At 43.7% G+C, this 24,160-nt stretch overlaps 1 protein-coding gene across 4 annotated transcripts in view; it reads left to right on the top strand.

The window, feature by feature from the left end:
- The window catches only part of dpp6a (dipeptidyl-peptidase 6a), an 810,473-nt gene that overhangs the window by 769,607 nt on the left and 16,706 nt on the right, over positions 1-24,160 (top strand). For all 4 annotated transcript variants that reach the window (XM_069914792.1, XM_069914791.1, XM_069914794.1 and 1 more), the window contains exons 20-24: positions 4,848-5,042; positions 9,011-9,065; positions 11,620-11,737; positions 13,457-13,515; positions 22,420-22,492. In XM_069914792.1, coding sequence (XP_069770893.1) covers positions 4,848-5,042; positions 9,011-9,065; positions 11,620-11,737; positions 13,457-13,515; positions 22,420-22,492 — 500 coding nt within the window. The remainder of the gene's footprint in view (positions 1-4,847; positions 5,043-9,010; positions 9,066-11,619; positions 11,738-13,456; positions 13,516-22,419; positions 22,493-24,160) is intronic.

The raw sequence follows: 24,160 nt of genomic DNA, 5'->3' as shown, positions 1-24,160 counted from the left end.
TTTCTTGCCAAAGGAGTTCATATCTCCTTTTAGCCTTTCTAATTTCTTTCTTAAGTTTTTTTTGCACTCTTTATATTCCTCAATCAGCTCATCTATTCCCTGCTGTCTGTACCTGTTGTACACATCCCTCTTCCTTCAAACCAAATTCCCAATATCCTTTGAAAACCAAGGCTCCCTAGATTTTCTAACCTTTCCTTTAATCCTCACAGGGACATACCAACTCTTTACTCTCAAAATTTCCCCTTTGAATATCTTCCATTTATCTGTTCCATCCTTCCCTGAAAATAAATGATCCCAATCCACACCCTCTAAATCCTTTTGCATCTCTTCGAAATTTGCCTTATTCCAATCAAGAATCTTAACCTTAGGCCCAGCTTTATCCTTCTCCATAATTGACCTAAAATTAATAGACCCAAAGTGTTCCCAACACAAACCTCTGTCACCTGACCTATCTTGTTCCCTAATACGCGATCCAATACTGCCCTCTCTCTAGTCGGTTCTTAGAAAACATTCCTGAGCACATTTGACAAACTCTAACCCATCCAGGCCTTTTACAGTATGTGTGGAAAGTTAAAATCTCCTATAATCACCATCTTATGTTTATTACACATATAAGCTATCTCTTTACAAATTTGCTCCTCTAATTCCCTCAGCCCATCTATAATGCACCCCCATTAGTGTTTTCATGCCTTGCGGATTCCTCAATTCCACTCAAATAGCCTCACTGGATGAGGCCTCCAATCTATCCTGCCATAGCAGTGCTCTAATGTTTTCTCTAACAAGCCATGCGACTCCTCCACCTTTTATTCCCCCTGTTCTATCATGACTAACACAACGGAATCCTGGAATATTTAGCTGCCAATATCATGCTTCCATGTGTCAGAATCCCTCCCTCCCACTTCAGCCCAGGTAAAAGCATAAAAATAAAAATGCAAAAGCATGAGGGGGAAAAAAAAATTAGTTCCATCTATGGCCCTGCCACTGTGTAGTAATATGGAGGTTCTATTTCGAAGGGGGATCACATGTAAATTTATCTCTGTTATGTATCTCCTGTTCCAAAATGTGAGCCCAAAACCAGGTCTCCATAAAGCAAGGCAAAGATGGGAGTCAGATTTAGGAACTACAATTGCTGAGTGATGCTGATCCGACTTCTGCTGGGACAGCATCCATTTTCTAAACTCATCCACCTTTCTTACTTACCATGCTCCTTGCACTGAAATATATACAGTTGAGAGAATGTCCCCCACATACACTCCTTTGATGAGCATCTACTTTTACCACCCCATCCCACCCCACCCCCCTTATTAACTTTAATATTCTGGTTCATCTCTCCCTTCAAATCTAGGTGTTCTTCTACCCTAATCTCTGCACTCCCATTCTGATTCCCAGCCTCCCGCCAAACTAGTTTAAACCCTCCCCGACAGCTCTACAAAACCTATCCGCCAGGATATTGGTCCCCCTCCAGTTCAAGTTCAGCCTGTCCCTTTCCTTGGTAAGCAGGAGATGTTTATGTTGTGTTGTGAGCTGCATTCACTTCCTTCTTTAGCAAAGATCAATGGATTAAGTTGTCTGCCTTGGTTTGCAGCAGTGCTCTTACCTTTGAGTCAGAAAGCCTTGGGCATAAAGCCTGCCCTCAATGTAGAGGCACCACATCTAAAGTGGAAAGATGACACGGTGGTGTAACTAGTCGAGAGTGGAGTTCACACATTCTCTCCATGACCACTCCAGTTTCCTCCAATATCCCAAAGATATGCCGGTTATTTGGTTAATTGGCTACTAAAAATTGCCACTGGTTTAAGAACGTGGTAGAATCTGATGAAAATGCAGAGAGAATGAAAGTGTAGGATTAATATAAATGCATAGTTAATGGTCATCATAGTCTCGATGAGACGAAGGACCTGTTTCCATGCTCTATCTTTACATCACTTGATGAAGCTGGGAGAGTTGTGTTATCCAAGGTGCTGACTTTGTAAAGAGATTTTAACCCGTGATCATATTTGTCCTCTCAATGTAAGAGATTCTGTGCCACAACTTTGAGGAACACCAGAAACTCTCCATTCCTTGGTCAGTGTTAAAAAAGTATTTAGCTTATAGTTGTTGAAACTTCGTGTGTGATTAAACCTGAATATTTAAATTTGAATGTATTTTACCAACTGCAGATCACAATCAGGGATTCCAGAGATTGAGAATATTGCTGTACAAATGCAAATCAGTCTTCCCTTGTAGAATTTTTACAATCTCACATATATCTTCTAAACACATTTTCAATATTTTGCAAACAAGATTCAGATTCAATCCAAACTCCTAAATGAAGCATTGTAAATATGGTTCAGAATTTCTGTGCAAAGCTTGTCGCATTAAAAAAAAATCAAAGAACTATCAATCCTCTTTCTGTCCCAAATATTTTGTCATTGAAAGTGGAGAATCAAGCACTGGGAGAACGTAAAAGGCCACTGCTCCTGTCAATGGTGTCTCCCTGGTAAACATTTCCCCAGGGACCTGTAAATGCATTTTCAATGTGTTTACCCATTATTTTTTAATGCAAGGATTGTATCTGACTCCATCTTGAGGTAGTGCATTTCAGACTTCAGTTCGCTGTTTCCTCATATCACCTCCCAATCGCAGAACCATAGAACATTACAGCACTAAGAGAAGAACCTTCAGCCCTTCTCGTCCATGCCGGACTATTATTCTTTCTTGTCCCACTGACCTGCACCCTGACCATACCCCTCCCATCCATGTACCTGTCCAAATTCTTCTTAAATGTTAAAATTGAGCCCACATTCACCACTCTCGTTCCACACTCCCACCACTCTCTGTGTAAAGAAGTTTCTCCAAAACTTTTCCCCTGTCATTCTTTTTTAAAATTTTATTTATAGTTTTACAGACTCATATTAGCCAGGTGTTATAGGGAAACAATCCTTCCCTTTTACAGATTATTGTTTGTCGACTCTTGCGTTTTTTCTTTCCCCACCCCCACCCCCCATCCTTCACTCTCCCTCCCACTTCAACCCAGGTAAAAGCATAAAAATAAAAATGCAAATGCACGATGGGAAAAAAATAGGTCTATTTATGGCCCTGCCTCTGTGTAGTAATATGGATGTTCTATTTCAAAGGGGGATCACATGTAAATTTATCTCTGTTATGTATCTCCTGTTCCAAAATGTGAGCCTGAAACTAGGTCTCCATAAAGCAAGGCAAAGATGGGAGTCAGATTTAGGAACTACAATTCCTGAGCGATGCTGATCCGACTTCTGCTGGGACAGCATAAAGCTGGTTATTAACGCCAGATATAAGCTGGTGCAATACAATTTTTTGCACCAGCTATACTTTACAGTGCAAAAATTGCAGAAGGTTAAGCCAGATACCTTAGATTTGTGTTTTAGATGTGGCGTAGAGACAGGAACTTCTGTGCATTCAACGTGGCTATGCGCCAAGGTGAGACCCTTCTGGGTAGAATTAGGGGACATTTTGTAAAAGAATCACAGGGGTGGAGTATCCACAGGGCCCAGCCTTGTCTCTGCTGGGAGATATTATGTACGCGAGTCCAAGATTGTCTAAACATCAAATTCAATTCGTGGAGGTCACCTAGGCAGTGGCCAGGAAATGCATAATAGTTACCTGGAAATCTGAGCAAGATGGAACACGGAGATGCAGAGTTGTGTTCCCCTAGGGAAAATTACTTTTAACTTAAGAGGGAGATATGACACATCTAATGAAGTGTGGCAGCCATACCTGCGACATGTCAAAATGCAGAAGTGATTTGCCTCCCCAGGGCTTTTCTCAATAGGAATAACAGGATCTCACACCCCCTGAAATACTGAGAACGAGGAGACAACTTCGAAGTCCTACCAGCTCCCCTGCCCCTTTCACTTTTAACCCATGTCCTCTATATTGTATCTCACCTACCCTCAGTGGTAAAGTCTATCTACATCAGTCACCACTTATCTCCAGTTGCCAACTCCTGTGGATTTAGTTTCTCCCTATTTATCCAAGCCAGACCATCTATGAACACTTCCATTCTCTTCTCTGAGAACAAAATTCCCAACTTTTCTCGTCGACTAACTGATTTCATGTGACACAGAATTTGGCCATTGAGCCCAATAAGTACAGTTTTGGTCTTTTTATCTAACATAGGATAAACTAGTATTGGATGAATTTTAAAGAGACATCACTAGGTTGATTCCTGAGACAGAGGCATTCTTATTTGAGGAAAGGTTACGCAGAGTTGGAATTTAGAAGGATGAGTAGAAATCTTTCTGAAAGACACATGATAGCGAGAGGCCAAGAGAACCTTGAATCATGGGGCACAAGTTTAAAATAAGGGCCACCATTGAAGAAAAAGATGGAAAGAAATATCTTGAAAGTCTACAGATGGAGTGGTTGAAGAGAAAACACAAAGCAGGAGCAACTCAGGAGGTTGCACAGTGTACTTAATGCAGCAAAGATAAAGATACATAGCCAACATTTCGGGCATGAGCCCTTCATCACGGTTGAAGAAAAATGTAGGGAGATGCCTGAACAAAATGGTGGTGGGGGTGGGGAGAGGCAGGGGGAGAAGCACAGTTACACAGGAAGGTGGTAATGGGTGGATAAGGGAGGGAGGGCACAAGAGAAATGTCTTCACTTACAGTGACTCCTTTGGAATTTTCCACCTTGGAGAGCCGCGGTGACCATATTCAATACTGAGATAATTTTCTGGACAATCAAGGTTCATGTGAAATGGGCTTCCATCTTATTAAGTTAATATGGGCCAACATTCACTTTCATTTTTCACCTTATTACTGCACGAGACATGAGAACAATGGTCCTCAATTAACGAATGAACCTGTTTTACTTTGTTACAGTGGAGACAGTCCTGGGACCCAGATTGTCACAGAACAGTTCCAAGTCGATTGGACAACTGTCCTTGTTAGTTCATTCAACACCATTGTTGTCAAGTTTGATGGTCGTGGCAGTGGTTTCCAAGGCACAAAACTCTTGTATGAAATAAAGGGAAAACTGGGAACTGTAGAAGAAAAAGATCAAACAGACGCTTTGGAGTAAGTTCCTTTTGATGTTACGAGATTCTTCTCCAATACTTGAATAAATATGCATTGGTTGAGCAAGTTCTTCTGGGCAATTCTTTCATCAAACCTCATTAAATGCTGATAATTAGGTTGTTATAACTTGAAGCTGGCAACATATTTCTTTTAATCAGGATCAACTGATGCTGATTAGCTGGGTAGCTTGTTAGTTATATCATTCAGAGCCCAGAGTTAATGATCTGAAGACAAGAGTTCAATTCCTGCTTTGTCTCACAAGAGATTTTAAATCCCATCAAATATGGATTTAAAGCAGTAAAAATAATGGGGGTTAAACAAGAAAGTCTGCAGATGTAGATGACACAAAAATTCTGAAGAAACTCAGCAAGTCACACAGTCTTCTTTATGTAGCAGAGGTAAACCAATGTTCTTTGTCAAGGCATATCAAAAAGCAGGCAGGTGTCTGGATAAAATGGGGGAGGGGGCAGGACAGAAGAAGGAGCACAGACCCACAGGTGAGATCATATATGGACATGGGTGGGAGGGCACATGAGAAACATCTGAGAAGTCATGGAGAGGAGATAGCTCTCTGACTGGAAAGTGAAGGGGGCAGAGAGCTAGAGGAAAGGAGACAGGTGAGGGGCCTAATGTAAACCAGAGACATCAATATTAATGCCATCCAATTGGAGAGTGCCCTCCAATTTGCATGTGACCTCGTTTTAGGAGTGCATGAGACTATGGACAGACATGTCAGCAGGCGAGTGGGGTGCAGAATTAAAATGGTTTCCCGCTGGGAGATCCCTGCCATTGGGGCTTTGTTATAAAGAATTGTGCTGTTCTGCCATGCAGTACAGGGATGGAATATTGGCATCCATGTACCACATTCCCAGACCAACAGCAGTGTGATTGGCAGTTCATTGTTTTCTCGGGCGACCACTTAGTACAAGGGCTATTAGGAGCCATAAATGTTAGGCTGTTTGCGATGCCCACATCCCAGTGTTAATAACACTGTCAAGGGTGGAAACCATCAGGGCCTGCAGATTGGGTGGTATTCAGTTAGTTTATCCCTCACTGTCAAGTTTATTAACATCTGAATGGATATCCACAACCCAACCACGGTGCACACAGTACACAGTACATAATAATCACATATACACAGAAAGATACAATTTAAAATAAATACATATAAACAGGTTACAGATACAGGAAGAAGCTGACAGCCTGACAGTTCAGATTTTGATGTTCTCATCCCTCCTTCTTGAAAGTAGTGGGTCAAAGATACTGTGTGCTGGATGGAAAGCTCTTCTATATTTTTTGAAACCTATTTAATATAAATGAAGATTCTGCTGCTTGGAAGTGATACATGACCCTCTATTCCCTGCATATTCATGCCTCTGTCTCGAAGCCTCTTAAATGCTACTATCGTGTCTGCTTCTACCATAGAACCATAGATCATTACAGAACAGAAAACAGCCCCTTCAACCTTTCTGGCCCTTTAGAAAAAAATTGCATATAATTGGAAGGAGTAAATATTCTGTATTTTTACAAGTTGGGAACCCGTGTACTCGAGTAATGGGATTAAAATTATAAACAGCTTCTTTGAATCCTCCAAACGTGTGAAGTTTTCCCTGAAAATGAGTAAGGGTCTTATTAGAAAAATGTTTTCTTTGAGATCCTTGAGCGTCTTCCGAAGCATCCAAATCAATATATAGCCATGTTATGATGTGCTTTAGATTTAGGGTTATTAAGAGTTGGCGGGGGGGGGGGGGGGGGGAGGGTGAGGAGGGTGTAAATGATTAGTTGGGTTTTTTAAGGGTTTTCTCTCTTTTTTCTTTGTTTTCTTATATATTAATCAACTTATCTACTACTGTGATTTATGATTTACTAATTGCTGTCATATGTGTTGATTTTAAATAAAATATTCATCATAAACCTTTTCTGATCTGTACCAAACTAGTCCTGCTGACCTGCACCATTCCATATCCATGCCCCTTCCATCGATGTACCCGTCCAAATTTTCCTTAAATTTTTTAATTGAGCCTGCAGTCACCACAGCAGCTGGCAGCTCAATCCACACTATCCCTACCCACTGTGAAGAAGTTCCCCCTTTACCCTTTCACCCTTAACCCATGTTTGTATCTCACTTTTTTTCCACTCATGGAAGAAGCCTACTTGTGTTTATCCTATCTATAACCCTCATCATTTTGTACACCTCTTATCCACATGAAATGTTTTGAGAGGCTAGTCATGGAGCATGTCAAGACTCAGCTGCCCCCCTCATTGGATCCCCTGCAGTTTTAGATCGTCCCAACCAATCTACAGACGATGCCATCACCACCATGCTCCACATAGCCTTCACCCCCCCCGGAAAATAAAGACTTGTATGGTTGAATGCTATTCATAGACTTCAGCTCAGCATTTAACCCAATCATAGTGCGGTATCTGATTAGGAAGCTGAACCTGCTGGGCCTAAACACCTTCCTCTGTAACTGGATCCTCGACTTCCTGACTGGAAGACCTCAGTCTGTCCAGATTGGAAACAGCATGTCCAATACCATCACCTTGAGCACGGGGGGCCCCCCAGATCTGCGTGATCAGGCCACTGCTGTTTACCGCGCTGACCCATGACAGTGCAGTGAGATACAGTTCTAATCACATCGTCAAGTTCACTGACGACACGACCGTGGTGGGGCTCATGAGTAAGAACAATGAGACAACTTACAGAGAAGAAGTGCAAATACTAACAGATTGGGGCAGAGACAACCACCTACACCTGAGCATCAACAAAACAAAGGAGATGGTGGTTGACTTCAGGAGACCCCAGGGGGATCACTCTCTGTTGACCATCAACGGCTCCACCGTGAGGTAGTCAAGAGCACCAAATTCCTTGGCGTGCTCTTGGTGGAGAATCTCTCCTGGTCCCCCAACACCAGATCCATTGCCAAGAAGGCCCAACAATGCCTTTACTTCCTGCGGAGGCTGAGGAAAGTTCATCTTCCACCCTCCACCCCCACTACATTCTACAGGGGATGTATTGAGAGCATCTAATGTAATTGCATCACCGGCTGGTTTGGGAACTGCATCATCCCAGAACACAAGTCCCTGCAGCAGAGAGTAAAGACTGCTGAGGGGATCACTGCCATGATAGATATTTATAACATCCACTGTTTGTGGAAAGGCATAAACATCATGAAGGACTCCACATATCCCTCCCACAATCTGTTCTCCTTCCTGCCATCCGGGAAGAGGTACCAAAGCATTCGCACCCTCACAACCAGATTGTGAAACAGTTGTTTCCCCCAAGTTGTGAGGCTTCTGAACTCTGGGGACACAGGGCATGGATAATGTAACACGATATTTACAAGTGGTATGTTATTTATAAAAAAGTTTCTGTTGCAATTTAGCCATGTAAATAACCATTGATCTCGTTTTCACTGTACACTGACAATGCAATGACTATGGTATGAACGACAAATAAATGCGACTTAACGACAAGTCTCCCCTCATGTGCCACCACCCCAAATAACCCATTCCAGACACCAACCTCTGGCTGTGTGAAAAACTCGCCCTTTAGACTTTTCCCTTCTCATCTAATATTTCATATGTAGGATAGCAAATATTCAATGGGTTAAAGATTCTGACTATTTACACGCAATCTATGCCACGATAATTTCATAAACCTCCATCAGGTCTGATGCTCCAAAGAAAACAACTCAGGTTTGTCAAACCTCCCCCTCAGGCATCAGAGTTGCACTCAGTCCTCCATGTGCAACCTCATTGAATTTTTATAAAGCCACAACATGACTACTTTTCCACTCTAGTGTCTTGAAATTTCTTCCTCTTTCTTTAAGCCCCCCCCCACCCCCGTAACAATTGTTCACGGTTTTATGACGCATACTTTCCAATCAACTACTGGGAAAATAATCATAATATTTAGCAATAAAGTGCTTTTTCCTGGTCTGATCTGCTGAATGTTTTAATTTCAGGATGCTGCTGAAGGAACCTTACCTTGATGCGACCAGGGTTGGAGTCTTCGGCCAGGTAGTATTTTGCTCCCCAAAATCGTTAGCCCATTCCCAAAATTCCAAGGGCTACAATTGGGTTGTTGAGTGTCTCTGTTCCCACCCTGCCACTTCCACCCCCGCGTCCTCTCTCCCCCACCCCTCGGGCAGTGGGATCCAGATTGGAAACAACTGGGAGCTGCAGGGACTCGGGGGGTCAGGCAGCATCCACGAGGAGAAATACAGTTTGGGATTCCCTTCTCGAAACAACCACCCTTGAAGGTAAACCTGCTAGTTGAGACGGTGGCAAAGAAGGCAAGTGCTTTCATTTCAAGAGGAATAGAATGTAAGAGCAGGGATATGATGATGAGGCTTTATGAAGCACTGGTGAGACCTCACTTGGAGCATTGTGAGCAGTTTTGGGCTCCTCATTTAAGAAAGGATGTCCTGACATTGGAGAGGGTTCAAAGGAGGTCCACTCAGATGATTCCAAGAATGAAAGGGTTATCATATGAGGAGCATTTGGCACCTCTTGCCCTGTATTCAAGGAAATCTATGAAATTGGGGGGTATTGCATTGAAACATTTCAAATGTAGAAAGACAGACACAGAGTAGATGTAGAAAGTGTGGTAAACCACTGTATATATGTTTGGATGTGCTAGGACACGCCCCTTGCTGTTGGTGCCTGAGGCTCCTCCCACTGACCCCTGAATAAAGGCAACTGTGCCACAGCGCCCTCCTCAGTCCAGGGCAGTCGACCAGCATGGACGGACATCCATTCTGTTGTGAATAAAAGCCCATCAGTTTCTCTACAACTTCTAGTCTGAAGTTATTGAAAGTGCATTTGAAAGGTTGGATCCCGTGGTGGGAGAGTCCAGGACAAGCGGGCACAATTTCAGGATTAAAGGCCATTCGCTTAGAACAGAGATGTGTGGGAATGTTTTTCAGCCAGAAGATGGAAAATCTGTGGAATTTTTTGCCACAGGTGGTTGTGGAGGCCAGATCATTGGGTGTATTTAAGGCAGAGGGTGGTGATACAACCACTACACTGGCCGCACTCCTACCAGCCTGCTGCAGGGGGAAACCACTGTACCCACAGGTAGGCAACCTGGGAGGCTGGTCCCACCTACCCGTTGTCAATCACCAGCCTGTATAAAGACTTGAGCTGGCCCCTTTGAGGACAGTCAGACCCATGGAGCCAGCAGTATAATGAGACTGGCATGTACAAGTTTAAGATAATTAAAGCCTATTGTACAATCTGTGGACTTTGCGTCAGGATTATTCGCAAAGCAGGACTCACATAGGGGTTGATAGGTACTTGTTTACCCAGGGTATCAAAGGTTATGGAAAGGGTTGGCCATTAGGGCGGAGGGGGAAAATGGATCAGCTCATGATTGAATGGTGGGGCAAACTCAATGGGCTGAATAGGCTATTGCTGTTCATATGTCTTATGGTCTATGGTCACCCTCTGCGGTTGTTCCTCAGTTACCTTCTAAACCTTTTCATTCTAAAGAAGAATTGAAACAATGACAGCCTTTTACTGCTTAACCTGCTAAGTTTTTTTCCAGCACTTTTGTGTATTGCCGTCGACCTTAGCGTCTGCAGATTTTTTCTTCCTTCATTGCCTACAATCAAGGGGGAGATCTCCTGATGTAATGAGTCCTGTGACAATGAAGGAGGCTCCTTGTTAGTGGGGTCATAATCCAGGGGTAGGATGAGGAGCTATCCAAGAGCTGCTGGCCGATATCTGCAAGGTAGCGTTCGATCCACCAGACTATAACAGCACCACCCTTGTCCGCTGGTTGGATGATTCATTTGGACTTGGCGTGAACTGAACCGAGACCAGCATATTGGCTCAGGGGGAGGTTAGAGTGGGTGAGGGGAGTGGAGTGTAGATTCAGAGATGATGATTCCCCTGGCCGGAATGTCTAGAGTCAACGTCCAGGGAGTAAATCAAATGGAAAATGTATTCGTTATCAGGAAGTAAACAAAAAAGTCTGCAGATGCTAAGGTCGAGGGCAATACACAAAAGTCCTAGAAAAAAACTCAACAGGTTAAGCAGTAAAAGGCTGTCGTTGTTTCAATTCTTCTTTAGGCCCAAAACATTGACGGCCTACTGCATTTGATAGCTGCTGCGTGACCTACTGATTTTCTCCAGCACTTTGGTGTACGCCATCTGAAATGTCATTACAATTGATCTTGGGCAGAATTAACTGAAGTGTGTGGGAATTGTAACTTTGATTATTGATGTAAAATAGAAGCACAGGACCAGAAGAGATAGGAGCAGAATTAGGCCATTCAATCCATCGAGTCATTTGTACTTTGTATATGTGTACGTTGAGTCGTTATTTTGCACTACCAATAAGTGGTCATTCTGCCTCGCCCTCAGGTAAAAGAATCACAGAGTTGCATGTGATGTCATTGTATGTACTCTGACAATAAATATGAAATATTAAAAAAAAGTTTTGAATCAATGCTGATGTATTCTTCCTTTTGATCCCCATTGCCCTGCCTTCTCCCCATTCCCTTGGACCCACCGTTAGTGACGTTGACGGTGATCATGTGAAATATTCATTTCTGTTCGTTCTCCGCAGGCTTATGGAGGTTACCTGAGTTTGATACTGCTCACAACAGAAAATGCCGTGGACAAAAGAAATGCCTTATTCAAGTGCGGAATTGCTCTGTCGCCGATCACCGACTTCAAACTGTATGGTAAGGGGATCAGTGCACCGAAGCCCTGACCATGGTCTACCCTCACTCACCTGCCGCCACATCAACACAAACAACCGAAAGGAAAACATTTGCAGCGGCCTGAGGAGAATGGTACCAGCTAGCTTGTTCATTGATGATAACATGATCTTCAAAGATTGCTCATTTGAAGGAAAGTGTCTCACTACTTTTCCAAAAACCGTGGGGTCGGGCAAAGCAACTTCTGGTCCAAACGGGATGTGAAGATTAGATTTAGATTTAGACATACAGTATGGTAGTGGGACATTTCAGCCCATGACCCCATGACACCCAAATTACCTACAACCCCTGGTACATTTTGAAGGATGGGAGGAAACCAAAGTCCTGTGGAAAACCCACACAGACATAGTGAGAACATGAAAACGTCTTACAGACAGCGTGGGATTCGAACCCTAGTCCCAATCTCTAGTTCTGTAAAGTTGTTGTGCTAACCACTACGCCATCCGTGCTGATCTACACAAAGAACATAGAACACAGCACAGTAGAAGCCCTTCAGCCCATGATGCTGAACCGACAGATGGAAACCTACTCCACAACAATTTAATTTGTCCCTACCTGAAGGTTCAGGGTTCCTTTAATTGTCACGTAACAATACATTAAAAATGGTACATACATGATATACTTTAACTTCTGCCTGCTATAAGGCAGAAAGAGCTGCCATTAGTGTCGTCCAGTGCCCCTTACTTCATGAGAGAAAGAGAAGAAATTAAGAGTCCTTCAGAGTCGTTGAGTGTCCGTGGATTTGCCTCCGGCGCCCCTGCAGACTCGGCAGCCTCATACCTGTTCGATCCATCGGCAACCCAAACTCCAGTTCCAATATCCCCAACATGATCAGGAAGCTTTCAGCATTCAAAGCCCTTCAGGAGCCCTTTGTGTCTTGAAACCTGGCACCAATATCTGGTTCCCATGAGCCAGTCTCCAGCACCCCGCAGCCCGTGTGGGTCCCCCAAACGCAAGTCGCTCGCAGCCTGTGTGGGTATCCCTCAGTCACTGAGCCTCTTGCTGGTCCAACGGTGTGTTTACCATCCTGTCGCGTTGTCTACCACGCTTCTCCTTGGTTTTTCTTCCTGATTTTGGTACCCTGCGCCAGTCCGCTGCACGGCAGAGACGGAAACCCTTCTGCACCTGCCAGGCACAAGTATCACTATCTTGAGCATAGACCTCACACCCATAACCCTCTATTTACCTTGCATCTGTATGTCTATCTAAGGGTTTATAATGTCTCCATTGTACCAGTCTCCACCATCACCCCAGACATTGCAAGCACTCAACACTTACCTCTGGCATCACCCTAAACTGTCCTCCACTCACTGTAAAAAGATGTCCTCTGGTATGTGCTATCATTGCCCTGGCTGTCCATCCTATCTAAGCTACTCATAATCTTATATACCTCTATTCACTCACCTCTCATCCTTCGTCACTCCAAAGGAAAAAGCCTGCAACAATACAGTACACAAAAGTGCTGGAGAAAGCCAGCAGGTCACAGGAATGTCCTGTGGATGCTGCATGACCTGTTGAGTTTCTCCAGCACTTTCACTTACTCCACTAGACCCCAGCGTCTGGAGGTTTTCCTGGTTAACTCTTTGTGACCTTGTTTTCCAATGCTCAAGGGAAAGGTTTGCTGTGGGGGCTGAAGGTGTCACCTTTCTTTATCCATCTAACCTGCCATCTCATTCCTCGCAGCATCTGCGTTCTCAGAGCGATACTTGGGAATGCTGAGCAGAACTGAAAGGGGTTATGGGGTAAGTCCACAGAAGGCGGATGGATGTTCCATTGTCGATCAATGTTGTTGAAAACAGAAGGGGAGAATTCCAGTTACAATGAAAGTCCTAAAATCCGGGTGCTCAGGAAAGGGGTCGGTCTGGATTTTTGGATTCTTAGGCAGAACTTTTAAAATTCAAATTTAAGGAGAATAAAGAAGAGATGAACAGGTCAATTTTGATAGTTTATTGATGAAACATTTTTTCCACATGAAGCACTAAGTACAAAAAAAGCAAATAGATATTTTTTCTTACATTTCCGCAACTTCCGCACAGTCTCTTGTTGCCGCTATGCATCTGTGGGGCAAGACTCAAAAGCCCCCTAAATTTAAAGGTGCTTCTGAGTTTTCAAGAAATCTGGATTCTCGGGTGGTCCGGATTTCTGGCATCCGGATTTTCAGACATTTACCATACGTACATTCATATTCATTGTCACATGTATCCAGGTCCAGTAAGAAAGTTTGTGATGTTCATTCAAGTTTATTATCTCATATTTCAAGGTCCAGTAATAAAGTTTGTTTTGCCTGCCATCCAGCTGGTCAACCCATACCTAGTACGGAAATAGAAACACAGTGCTCGGGAAAGGGAGAGAGACTGGTCAGAACAGAACAAGAGTAACATTATTTTGCTTGTGTGAGTCTGATAGGAGTGTGAAAGAAATGGTGCATGAATTTGATGGTGCGTGATCTCATACCTGGGAAGCTTCTTCCTGCCGGAAAGAAGGGAGTGTGGCTGGGACGGAATGAATCTTTTTGTATGTTGGACGCTTTTCCAGGACAGCAGGCACTGAAGATGGAGTTGATGGTGGGGTGGATGGTCTAGGTTGGGTTCACAACTCTCTACACTTTCTTGCGGTCCTGGACGGAGCAGTCCCTGTACCACACGGTGATGCACCCTAACAGGATCCTTTCAGTGGTGCCCCTGTGGACGTTCTTAAGGGATTCTGGTGATAGACCAAACTTCCTCAGGCTTCTGAGGATGTGGAGATGTTGGCGTGGTTTTTTTTGGTAATTGCATCAATGTAGGTGAACCAGGGGCAGGTTGTTGGAAATGCTTACCTCTAAGGGCTTAAGCCTGTCCACTCCCTCCATCTCTGCACCAGTGATGCAGACAGGGGAGTGTGCCACCCCTCTTCCAGTAGTCTATGACCAGCTCCTTTGTCTTGTTGACATTGAGGGAGAGGTTGCTGTCCTGGCACCAAGCCACAATCAATCTCTCAAGATTAATTTATTGCCATGCAATAAAGACAGTTCAATATTACACTGGGTCCTCTACTGGCATCACCTACGGCTCCTAGAATGCTTCCACCAGTGTTGTCTCCGCTCCATCCTCAATGTTCATTGGAGCGACTTCATCCCTAACATCGAAGTACTCGAGATGGCAGAGGCCGACAGCATCGAATCCACGCTGCTGAAGATCCAGCTGCGCTGGGTAGGTCACGCCTCCAGAATGGAGGACCATCGCCTTCCCAAGATTGTGTTCTATGGCAAGCTCTCCACTGGCCACCGAGACAGAGGTGCACCAAAGAAGAGGTACAAGGACTGCTTAAAGAAATCTCTTGGTGTCTGCCCCATTGACCACTGCCAGTGGGCTGATATCGCCTCAAACCGTGCATCTTGGCGCCTCACATTTCGGCGGGCAGCAACCTCCTTCGAAGAGGACCGCCTCACTGACAAAAGACAAAGGAGGGAAAACCCAACCCCCAACCCCAACCAACCAATTTACCGCTGCAACCGTGTCTGCCTGTCCCGCATCGGACTTGTCAGCCACAAACTAGCCTGCAGCTGACGTGGACATTTACCCCTCCATAAATCTTTGTCTGCGAAGCCAAGCCAAAGAAAGAAAGAAAGAAATTACACGGAATCTGATTTCATTTGCCATAAGGCAGACAGATTCACCATCAACAGAAATTCCCTGAAGCGCCTCTTACACTTGTGACAGAGTATTTAGAGGTGGTTTGGGAGGAATTGTTAGAACAGATTGCACACACACATTTTAAAACACAGAATCTTTGCAGGACATTTGCAGAGTGCTATTTTGCATAAAGCAACAAAGAAGCAACATACAGCAGCATTCCTGGGAAAGCATGTGATCTTTGCAGGCAGGGGAGAACAGCTTTGCTCACAGAGAGGGAGGGAGCAGAGATACACAGAAATTGGTTCTAGAGGGACAAGCTAGCAAAATTTGGAAGACTGTCTGGCCAAAGGAGAAGACTAGCTGTCTGAAAGGTGTCCTGAAAGAAAGAGGATCATCTGGAGAACTGTGAAGGGGGCGACTTCTGTCAGCAAGACTGATTGGAAAGGAATCAGGTGAGGATGTCCTGGAACAAAAGTAATCTCTCTCAGAAATCCAACCAGAACCCTCGTGAGTGGTAACCATTTGCCTGTTAAGCACCAAAACCTGGTGAACTTATTAATGTAAATTTTGTGCACAGTACAAGAATTGCCTGCAACCAGTGAGTTTGGACTGTGATCCAAAGAACTTTTCTAACCCCATTACACGCTTAATATTAGAGGGTGGATTAAGTAGGTTAAGTAAGTGGATAGTAATAAGTTAAAGATTAATTCTGTTTTCTTGTTCAAATATAATTAAAAACTACTTTTTTTAAGTACCCCTTTGTGTTGTGGTGCATATCTATTGCTGCTGGGTTTTGGGGTCCTCTGGACTCTGTAACACACTCAGAGAAAGAGAAGCAAAAGAAAGTCCACTCAGAGCCACCACATGTCTGTGGATTCACCTCCAGTACTGCAGCAGCCCCCGTGGCCTCACAGAGTCCAGACCAAACCATCAGCAACCCAAGCTCCAGGTCCGAGCCTCCGACATGATCAGGAAACCATCAGCGCCTTCGGCACCCTCTCGCACCCCAGTTCCAATACCTGGTACCCCTTCAGCCGGCGTCGAGCAAGTATCCAGCAGGCTGCAGCCTGGTGTGAATCCTTTGACTGCAGTCACCAGCAGCCCCAGCCCGCAAGGTTCCCTCACTTCGAGGTGCCTGTGCATTCTTCAGTTCCAGAACCCCTGGCTGGTCCGCCTGCATGGTTACTGTCCCATGGGTTATCTCCTCTGCTGTGGGTCATCTCCTCTTGCCCTTCTGTGTTCCGATTCATCATTGTTTGAGATCTGGCCAACAACGATGGTGCCATCTGTGAATTGAAATTGGAATGGTGTTGAGCCACACAGTCATTGGTGTGCACGGAACACAGTCGGGGGCCGAGTACCCAGTCCTGCAGGACACAGGTGTCGAAAGGGGATTGTGGAGTGGGTATTGTCACCGTCGTCACTGAATGCTGTCAGCAGGAAAGGAAGTCGCTTGGATTGAAATGATTGGATGAAAATTTAATGGAATCCTTCAAACGAGTTTATGCCTCAACCAATGGACCTGGGATAATCCCAAGTCTAGTTATTTAACAGTCAAACTGATAACCTACAGAGAATCTCCAAATACAACCAAACGAGATGAGGCAAAGCATAGCAGCTGAAAGTCAGAACTGAAGCCACTGGAAGAAATCAATCTGCATTTGTGGAAAGATAAGTGAGCTACAGGTCAAGTTAATAATCTCTCGTCAGAACTGAAGAACATGCAGTTCGCTTTCACTAACCATCATGTGTAGGCCTTGTGCTTAAATCTTTGTTTCTTTTTTGAAATTCAGTCTCCAAACATGTATCGGCATTAAAAAGGGAAACCCTGTTCCTCAGTTTGCCAATTAAATAACTTTAATTTAGAAAATATAGTCCATAACTTCAAAGTACTTTGCCAGCATATTTCTCTTCACGAAATCCTTCCATTGTCATTGATTTCCTCAGAGGGAATAGTGAGGTTAATTGATCATGACTCCAACGAATACAGCACCTCCCCAAGATCATAAAAGTTGCATTAAGTTGATTGCTTTCTTGAATGATAAGACGCAAAGGCACAGACTCATTTTTTCCAAGTTGATGTACAATTCTTCACTTGCCATTCCACAGAGGTTTCGCTGACTTTCACCATTGCCATTTCTATCTATTATTGTTGAGTGTTCTTTCCACTTTGATCAAGGGCATTGACTGTTGGTTTTGTGCAAGTTAATGTCTGTATCAAAATTCTGAACTATAACATGAAGTTCAAATGATTGTTTTGACCAACAAATATATCACTCACTTAAAAATCTTCGTTATTTGTCCTGAGGTTCCTTTTGGCCAATTTATTCTATGCCAGTTGAGTTGCTGTCCAGATATCAAAGTGTATAAGTGTTTGTCTATTTTTTAAATTGGCTGCTGAACAGCTCACAGAGTCTGGTCTCCAGGCTTGGGATTCTTAGTTTGGTTGCAGCGTGTGGCTCTCTGAGCACAGCTGTCAGTTGTCCCCAGCGCCACTTCAGCGTTTCACAGCGCACGATCCTTTCTTTTCCCTGCAGGTTCCATAACAACTCACATACCATCTTAGGTTCTCTGTGATTAGTAAGGGATTACTTAAGGTGGGATGAGGTTGAAAAGAAAAAGTTTGAAAACCACTGTTTTAATCGTACCTAATTGACTTGTTATCTGCATTGTTTCATAACTCCAAAGGAAATGGACCAATGACAATTTTTCTCAAGCAAAATATTTCAGTAACAATTGGGTCTTGTTAGGTAAAAACATCATGAGCTGGGAATGTAGAGGGAGTCACCCAGTGCTGGGCCGTAACAAGATGCAGTTGTGACCTCTTCTGCTTCTCCTCCTCAAATGGGGGGGTGGATGTTGACCCCATTTCTCGTGTTGTCTATAAGATCGCCCCTCTGTCTCATTTGCTCCGGGGAATGAAGACCTGGTGACTTGCCAATATTTTCCTGACCGATTTGCCATCTTCGTGTGATTGCACACTGGTAAACTCAAAAACTCTGCTTCCATCTTTCCATGTATCATAATTTCCACCAACCCCGTCCATCGAGGTGCCGCCTCACAGAGGCTGCTATCACGCTGATAGCAACCTCTTCTCCCTCTACCTTCAGGAGGAAGGTATAGACGCCTGAAATCCAGTGCCTGTAGGTTAAAGAACAGTTTTGTTACCAGGCCCTTAAACCTTCCCATACTACCCTAACCATAACACTACTCCAGGATCTCCCAAGATCTATCTGCACTATTAAAATGGAGCACTATTGCCAACAGGAACATCCATGTATTCATCTTTTTATATTTGTTATCTTTATTTTTCCTCATCCCACGTTGTGCTAATTTATACCTCTCATTTCTGACTGTGTATTACGTGCATACTTGTTTTAGCTGCAACAAGCAAGATGATGTTTACGACAATGAAATCTCATCATCATCCTCTGGGCTCTCAACCCTACTGTTTGCCATCTTTAATTACCTCTCCACCCTCTACACCCTTGACAATCGCCTGCATTTGTAAAGTCTGCCGTAAATTGTCTGGAGCCGTTTGGTTATTCTTAAACATGCTATAGATATCCCCCACATGTTTCTATGAAAACAAGTGTTTCCATCGCTATCCAAAAATAAGTCCAAATCTAATTGCTTTCATCACTGCATGTGCTGGATAACATGGTAGGTCTGTGAGGTCTACCAGTCCTGTTTTCTAAACTCTCCTTGAGATTGCAATGCATAGATAACATAGAACATAGAGCAGAGCAGGCCCTTCAGCCTGCGATGTTGTGCCGACCTATATATTCCTCCCAAAAAACAAACTAAACACTTCTTGCCTCATAATCTCTATTTTTCTTTCATCCAATGTGCCTCTTTAAATGGCTCTAATGTTTCAGTCTTGACCACCACAATCCAGGCCCCCACAAATCTCTGTGTAAAAACACTTACCCCTGATGTCTCCCCTAAACCTCCCTCCCTGCACTTTGGACAGATGCCCTCTGGTGTTTGCCACTCGCACTCTGGGAAAAAGGTGCTGGCTGTCTACCCTATCTATGCCTCTCAATCTTATTGACAGAGAAAAGAAAAGTTGCTCAATGGCCCTATAGTGCAGAGGTCTGGGAAGATAGAGTGATCGTATCACAAATGATACAGATACGATTTTAAGGCCAGCTGTGGCAAATATTTTGATAAACTGGAACTTTTGTAAATTAATTATCAGTGATGATATTTTGACTTATAAATGTAGTTGGCAGAGAGGGAATATAGAGAAGATTCCCAGCATTGATCAAGAAGAGAGATGGAATAGACTTGAATTGTACTCTCTAAAGTAGCCATTCTCAATCTTTTTTTGACTCTGGCCTCCCTAGGCCCCCCTTCCCTATTTGGTTTCTTCCATACTTCTCTCCTATGGACTACATAAAACAAGTAGAAACATTTATGCCACGTGAAGTGAAAGGAGAAGAAGGCTTTTACTTAATTGCGCTGTGGCCCCCCAAGAGGGTCATTTGGACCCTGTTGAGAAGAGCTGCTCTACAAGTTAGAACTTTTTTTGGTCTCATTTAAGAAAGATGTGCTGATGTTGGAGAGGGTTCATAGAAGGCTTGGTGGGTGATTCCGGGAATGAAAGGGTGATCACATGAGGAACATTTGACAGGTCTTGGCCTATGTTCATTGGAATTTAAGGGAACGAGGGAGAATCTCATTAAAATATTTCGAATGTTGAAAGGCACGGACTGTGTAGACGCAGAAATGGTAGGAGAGCCTAGGACAAGAGGGCACAAATTTCAGAATTGCAGGGGGTCAGCTAGAGCTAGAGGAACTTGTGGAATTTGTTACCACAGGCAGTTGTGGAGACCAGGTCATTGGGTGTATTCAAGACAGATTCTTGATTAGCCAGGTCATCAAAGGTTCTGGGGAGAAGGCCGGGCAGTGGAGCAGAGTGGGGAAATGGATCAACTCATGATTCAATGGTGGGACAGACTCGATGGGCTGAAGAGCCTATTTCTGCTCTAATGTCTTAGATTCTTAAGATAAGACAATGATTCGCCCAAAACATGGCTTAGCGAACTTACTGCTGAGAGGATGTTTCACTAGACTGGGAAGGCAAGGGCTAGGACACAGAGTTAAGGAGTGTAATGGGAAAGACATTGAGGATTAAGCAGAAGAGAAATTTCTTAAAAGGCAATGAACATTAAGAGCTCTCTACTCTGGAGGACCATGAAGGCCGAATCATTGAGTTCATTCAAAACAGAAATTGATAGACTTCTGGACATTAAAAGAATCAAGAGATATGGTGATAGTGGTGGAAAATGTTGCTGAGGTAAAGGATTATGGATAGTGGAGCAGACATGAATGACCTCCCATAGAACAAATTTCTTATATACTTTTGTTCTTAGTTCCTATAATGTCTTGAATTAAAAACAGGTGCAATATTACATGGAATTTGTTTTTGTCAGCTGTAAGGTAGACAGACTTGCCATTGGCAGAAATTGCAAGAAGCGCCTCTTACAGTCAGAGAAAGAGAAGCAAAAGAGAGTCCCCTCAGTGTCTCCAAGGGTACATAGATTCACCTCCAGAACTTCCACACAGAGTCCAGTCCAAATCGTCGCCAGCCCGAGCTCTCGATCCAAACCTCTGGCACAACCATCGGCAATCTCTCGCATCCTGGTACCCCTTCAGCCAGTCTCCAGCAGATGGCAGCAGCCTGATGTGAATCCCTCAACCGCGATTGCCAGCAGACCACGCAGGCTCCTCGCCTCGAGTCACCTGCCGCCTGTGCATTCTTCAGTTAGAGAACCCCTCGCTGGTCACCATCCTGTGGGTCATTTCCTCTGCATCTCCTTCTCGAATGGGATTGTCTCCCCGTTCTCTGGTGCTCTGCACCAATCCTCTGCTTTCCCAGAGTCTGTAAACCCTCGTGGCTGCATTTATGATATCTTTGGCTTGGCTTCGCGGATGAAGATTTATGGAGGGGTAAATGTCCACGTCAGCTGCAGGCTCGTTTGTGGCTGACAAGTCCGATGCGGGACAGGCAGACACGGTTGCAGCGGTTGCAAGGGAAAATTTATGATATAAAGTATAAATGATCACACCTTAACCAAGGGCTCAAGCCCAAAGTGTTGGTTATGTATCTTTGCTAAATAAAGTACTCTGATATGCAAATCTGATATTGCTACATTGACACCTATGTTTTGGTCTTGTCCATCCTTAGAAATCTATTGGGAAGAAATTATTAATACATTTTCAACTGCAATTTCAAGTAGAGCTACAACCCAATTCAATAACTACTCTTTTTGGGATTATTGAACCAGACCTAGGGAGTTTTTCTTTCTTTACCTGCACAACGAATGGGTTGTGGCCTTCTCTACATTGTTGACTATAAGAGCCATCTTATTCAAATGGAAAGGTTCTCGACCTCCAACAGTGTTTTAAAGATTCTCTCATATTGTGTCCTGTTTAAATTTAGAAAAAAAGATTAGATATCATGAATTTGATTTGTCGGTGAAATTTGAAGAGACGTGGCAACCTTTTATGTTTTTTTTCATTTGACGTAAATATATTTTAATGTGATTAGATGTACTCACTGTTCCAGTTAAGATATCGTTTTACCTTTGTTTTTTGATTCATGGTATGAATCAAAAGCTACAAAATATATGTAACCCTCAGATAAGCTGCTCAGATGGTTTTTTTTGGTTAGCTTTTTAAAAATAGAGTAGGTGAGGTGAGGTTTTTTTAATATCCTGTCCAGTGGAGGGAGGACTGAGTTTATACTGTTTGAAGTTTTATCTTGATATATACAGTACATATATGATACTGTATTTTCCGTATCTTTCCCTTTTCTTCATTGTACTGTATTTATTATATAAACCAATAAAAAATATTGAAAAAGAAAGGACACTGTTTGACCTGCTGAGTTTCTCCAGCGTTGTGTTTTTACTTCAACCACGGTGACTGCAGACTTTCATGTTTTACTCTTAAAGATATGATTATTGTTTTTCGATAATAGTTCATCTGGAACCAACACGATTCTTCTGCCTTCATTCACAGGCATCAGAATTTACATATCGAGTGCTAAGGCTGCGAGAAGAAGAGTTACTGTTAATCCACGGAACTGCAGACGGTAAGTGTACGACGAGCACATTCTCGGGGAAGATCCCAAGTGGAATATGGCACAGAGGATACCTTGGGAAAGAGTGAGGATTTAGGACATGAGCTCTAATCAGTGAATGGAGGTCAGTCTCGGCTAGTGGTCATATTTCCAACAGAAGGAGACCGCTCGGCCCATCAAAATACTGGCTCATGGCACAATCGCATTCTTGCCATTAATTTTCCCTGTAATTTATTCTCCACCTAATCCGATTAACTTCCTCCACATTCTACCACTTAATTCTGAGCAGTGGGGGGGATGGGGGAAGAATAAGCTGAGCAACCTGCATGATCTGGAGGACCTGGGAGAAACTTGCATGGTCACAAGGGGAACATGAAAACTTCATGGAGACAGCAGCAGAGGGCAGGAATGGACCAAATTCATTGGAGCTGTGAGGCACCACCTCCACTTGATTTGCTACTAGAATCCCTACAGGAATGAGATCAATCAGAATAGGTTTTTTAACTGAACGACTTTCTCCTGACTCATAAGTAGATTCATTATCCTATCGCTAACAGTACAAGCATTCTTCCAAAGAAGGTCGATCTTAAAAGGAAGTGACTCCTGGGAGGAGAATTTGGATAGGATAAGCCAATAGCTGTTGGTGTTTTGGTGGGCTGGAGGCAATCTCATTGAATGCTATCGCCTGTGATGAGGGGTATAGAGAGAGTAAATGTACGTAGGCTTTTTCCACGGAGGGCAGGTGAGATACAAACCGGAGGACATGAGTAAAGTTTAAAGGAAACACAGAGAGTGGTTAGAGTGTGGCACAAGCTGCCAGCTGAAGTGATAAATGTGGGCTCAATATTAACATTTAAGAAGACCTTGGACAGTTACATGGATGGGAGAAGTATGGAGGCCTATGGACTAGGTGGAGGTCAGTGGGACTAGGCAAAATGGTTTGCTACAGACTGAAAGGGCTGAAGGAGACTGTTTATAAAATAGAAACATAGAAAAATAGATGCATGATCAATATGATCATGGCTGATCAGTACCCGGTTCCTGCCTTCTCCCCATACCCCTTGATCCCCTGAGCCACAAGGGCCAAGTCTAACCTACTCTTAAATATTGACAAGGAACTGGCCTCAACTACTTCCCGTGGGAAAGAATTCCACAGATCTAACACCCTCTGAGAGAAGAAATTTTTCCTCATCTCAGTCCTAAAAACCTTCCCCCTTATCGTTAAACTGTGACCCATAGTTCTAGTTTTTCCCAGCATTGGAAACAACCTTCTTGCGTCTAGTCTGTCTAATCCCTTAAGAATTTTATGTTTCTATAAGATTCCCCCTCAATCTTCTAAATTCCAGAGAATACAAGCCTCGTCTATCCAACCTTTCTTCATATGCAAGTCCTTCCATCCCTGGTATCAGTCTAGTGAACCTTCTCTGCACCCCCTCCATGGCGAGGATGTCCTTCCTCAGATAAGGAGACCAAAACTTCATGCAGTACTCCAGATGTGTTCTCACCAAGGCCATGTACAGCTGTAGCAGGATCTCCCTACTCCTGTACTCAAATCCTCTTGCTATGAACGCCAACATACCATTCACCCTCCTCATCGCCTGCTGTACATGCACGCCCACTTTCAACGACTGATGCACAGCAACGCCCAAGTCTCTCTGCATCTCTCCTTTTCCTAAACTG

The sequence above is a fragment of the Narcine bancroftii genome, chromosome 1 (genome assembly GCF_036971445.1).
Source record: "Narcine bancroftii isolate sNarBan1 chromosome 1, sNarBan1.hap1, whole genome shotgun sequence".
NCBI lineage: Eukaryota > Metazoa > Chordata > Chondrichthyes > Torpediniformes > Narcinidae > Narcine > Narcine bancroftii.
This window is presented reverse-complemented; position numbering and strand designations above follow the sequence as displayed.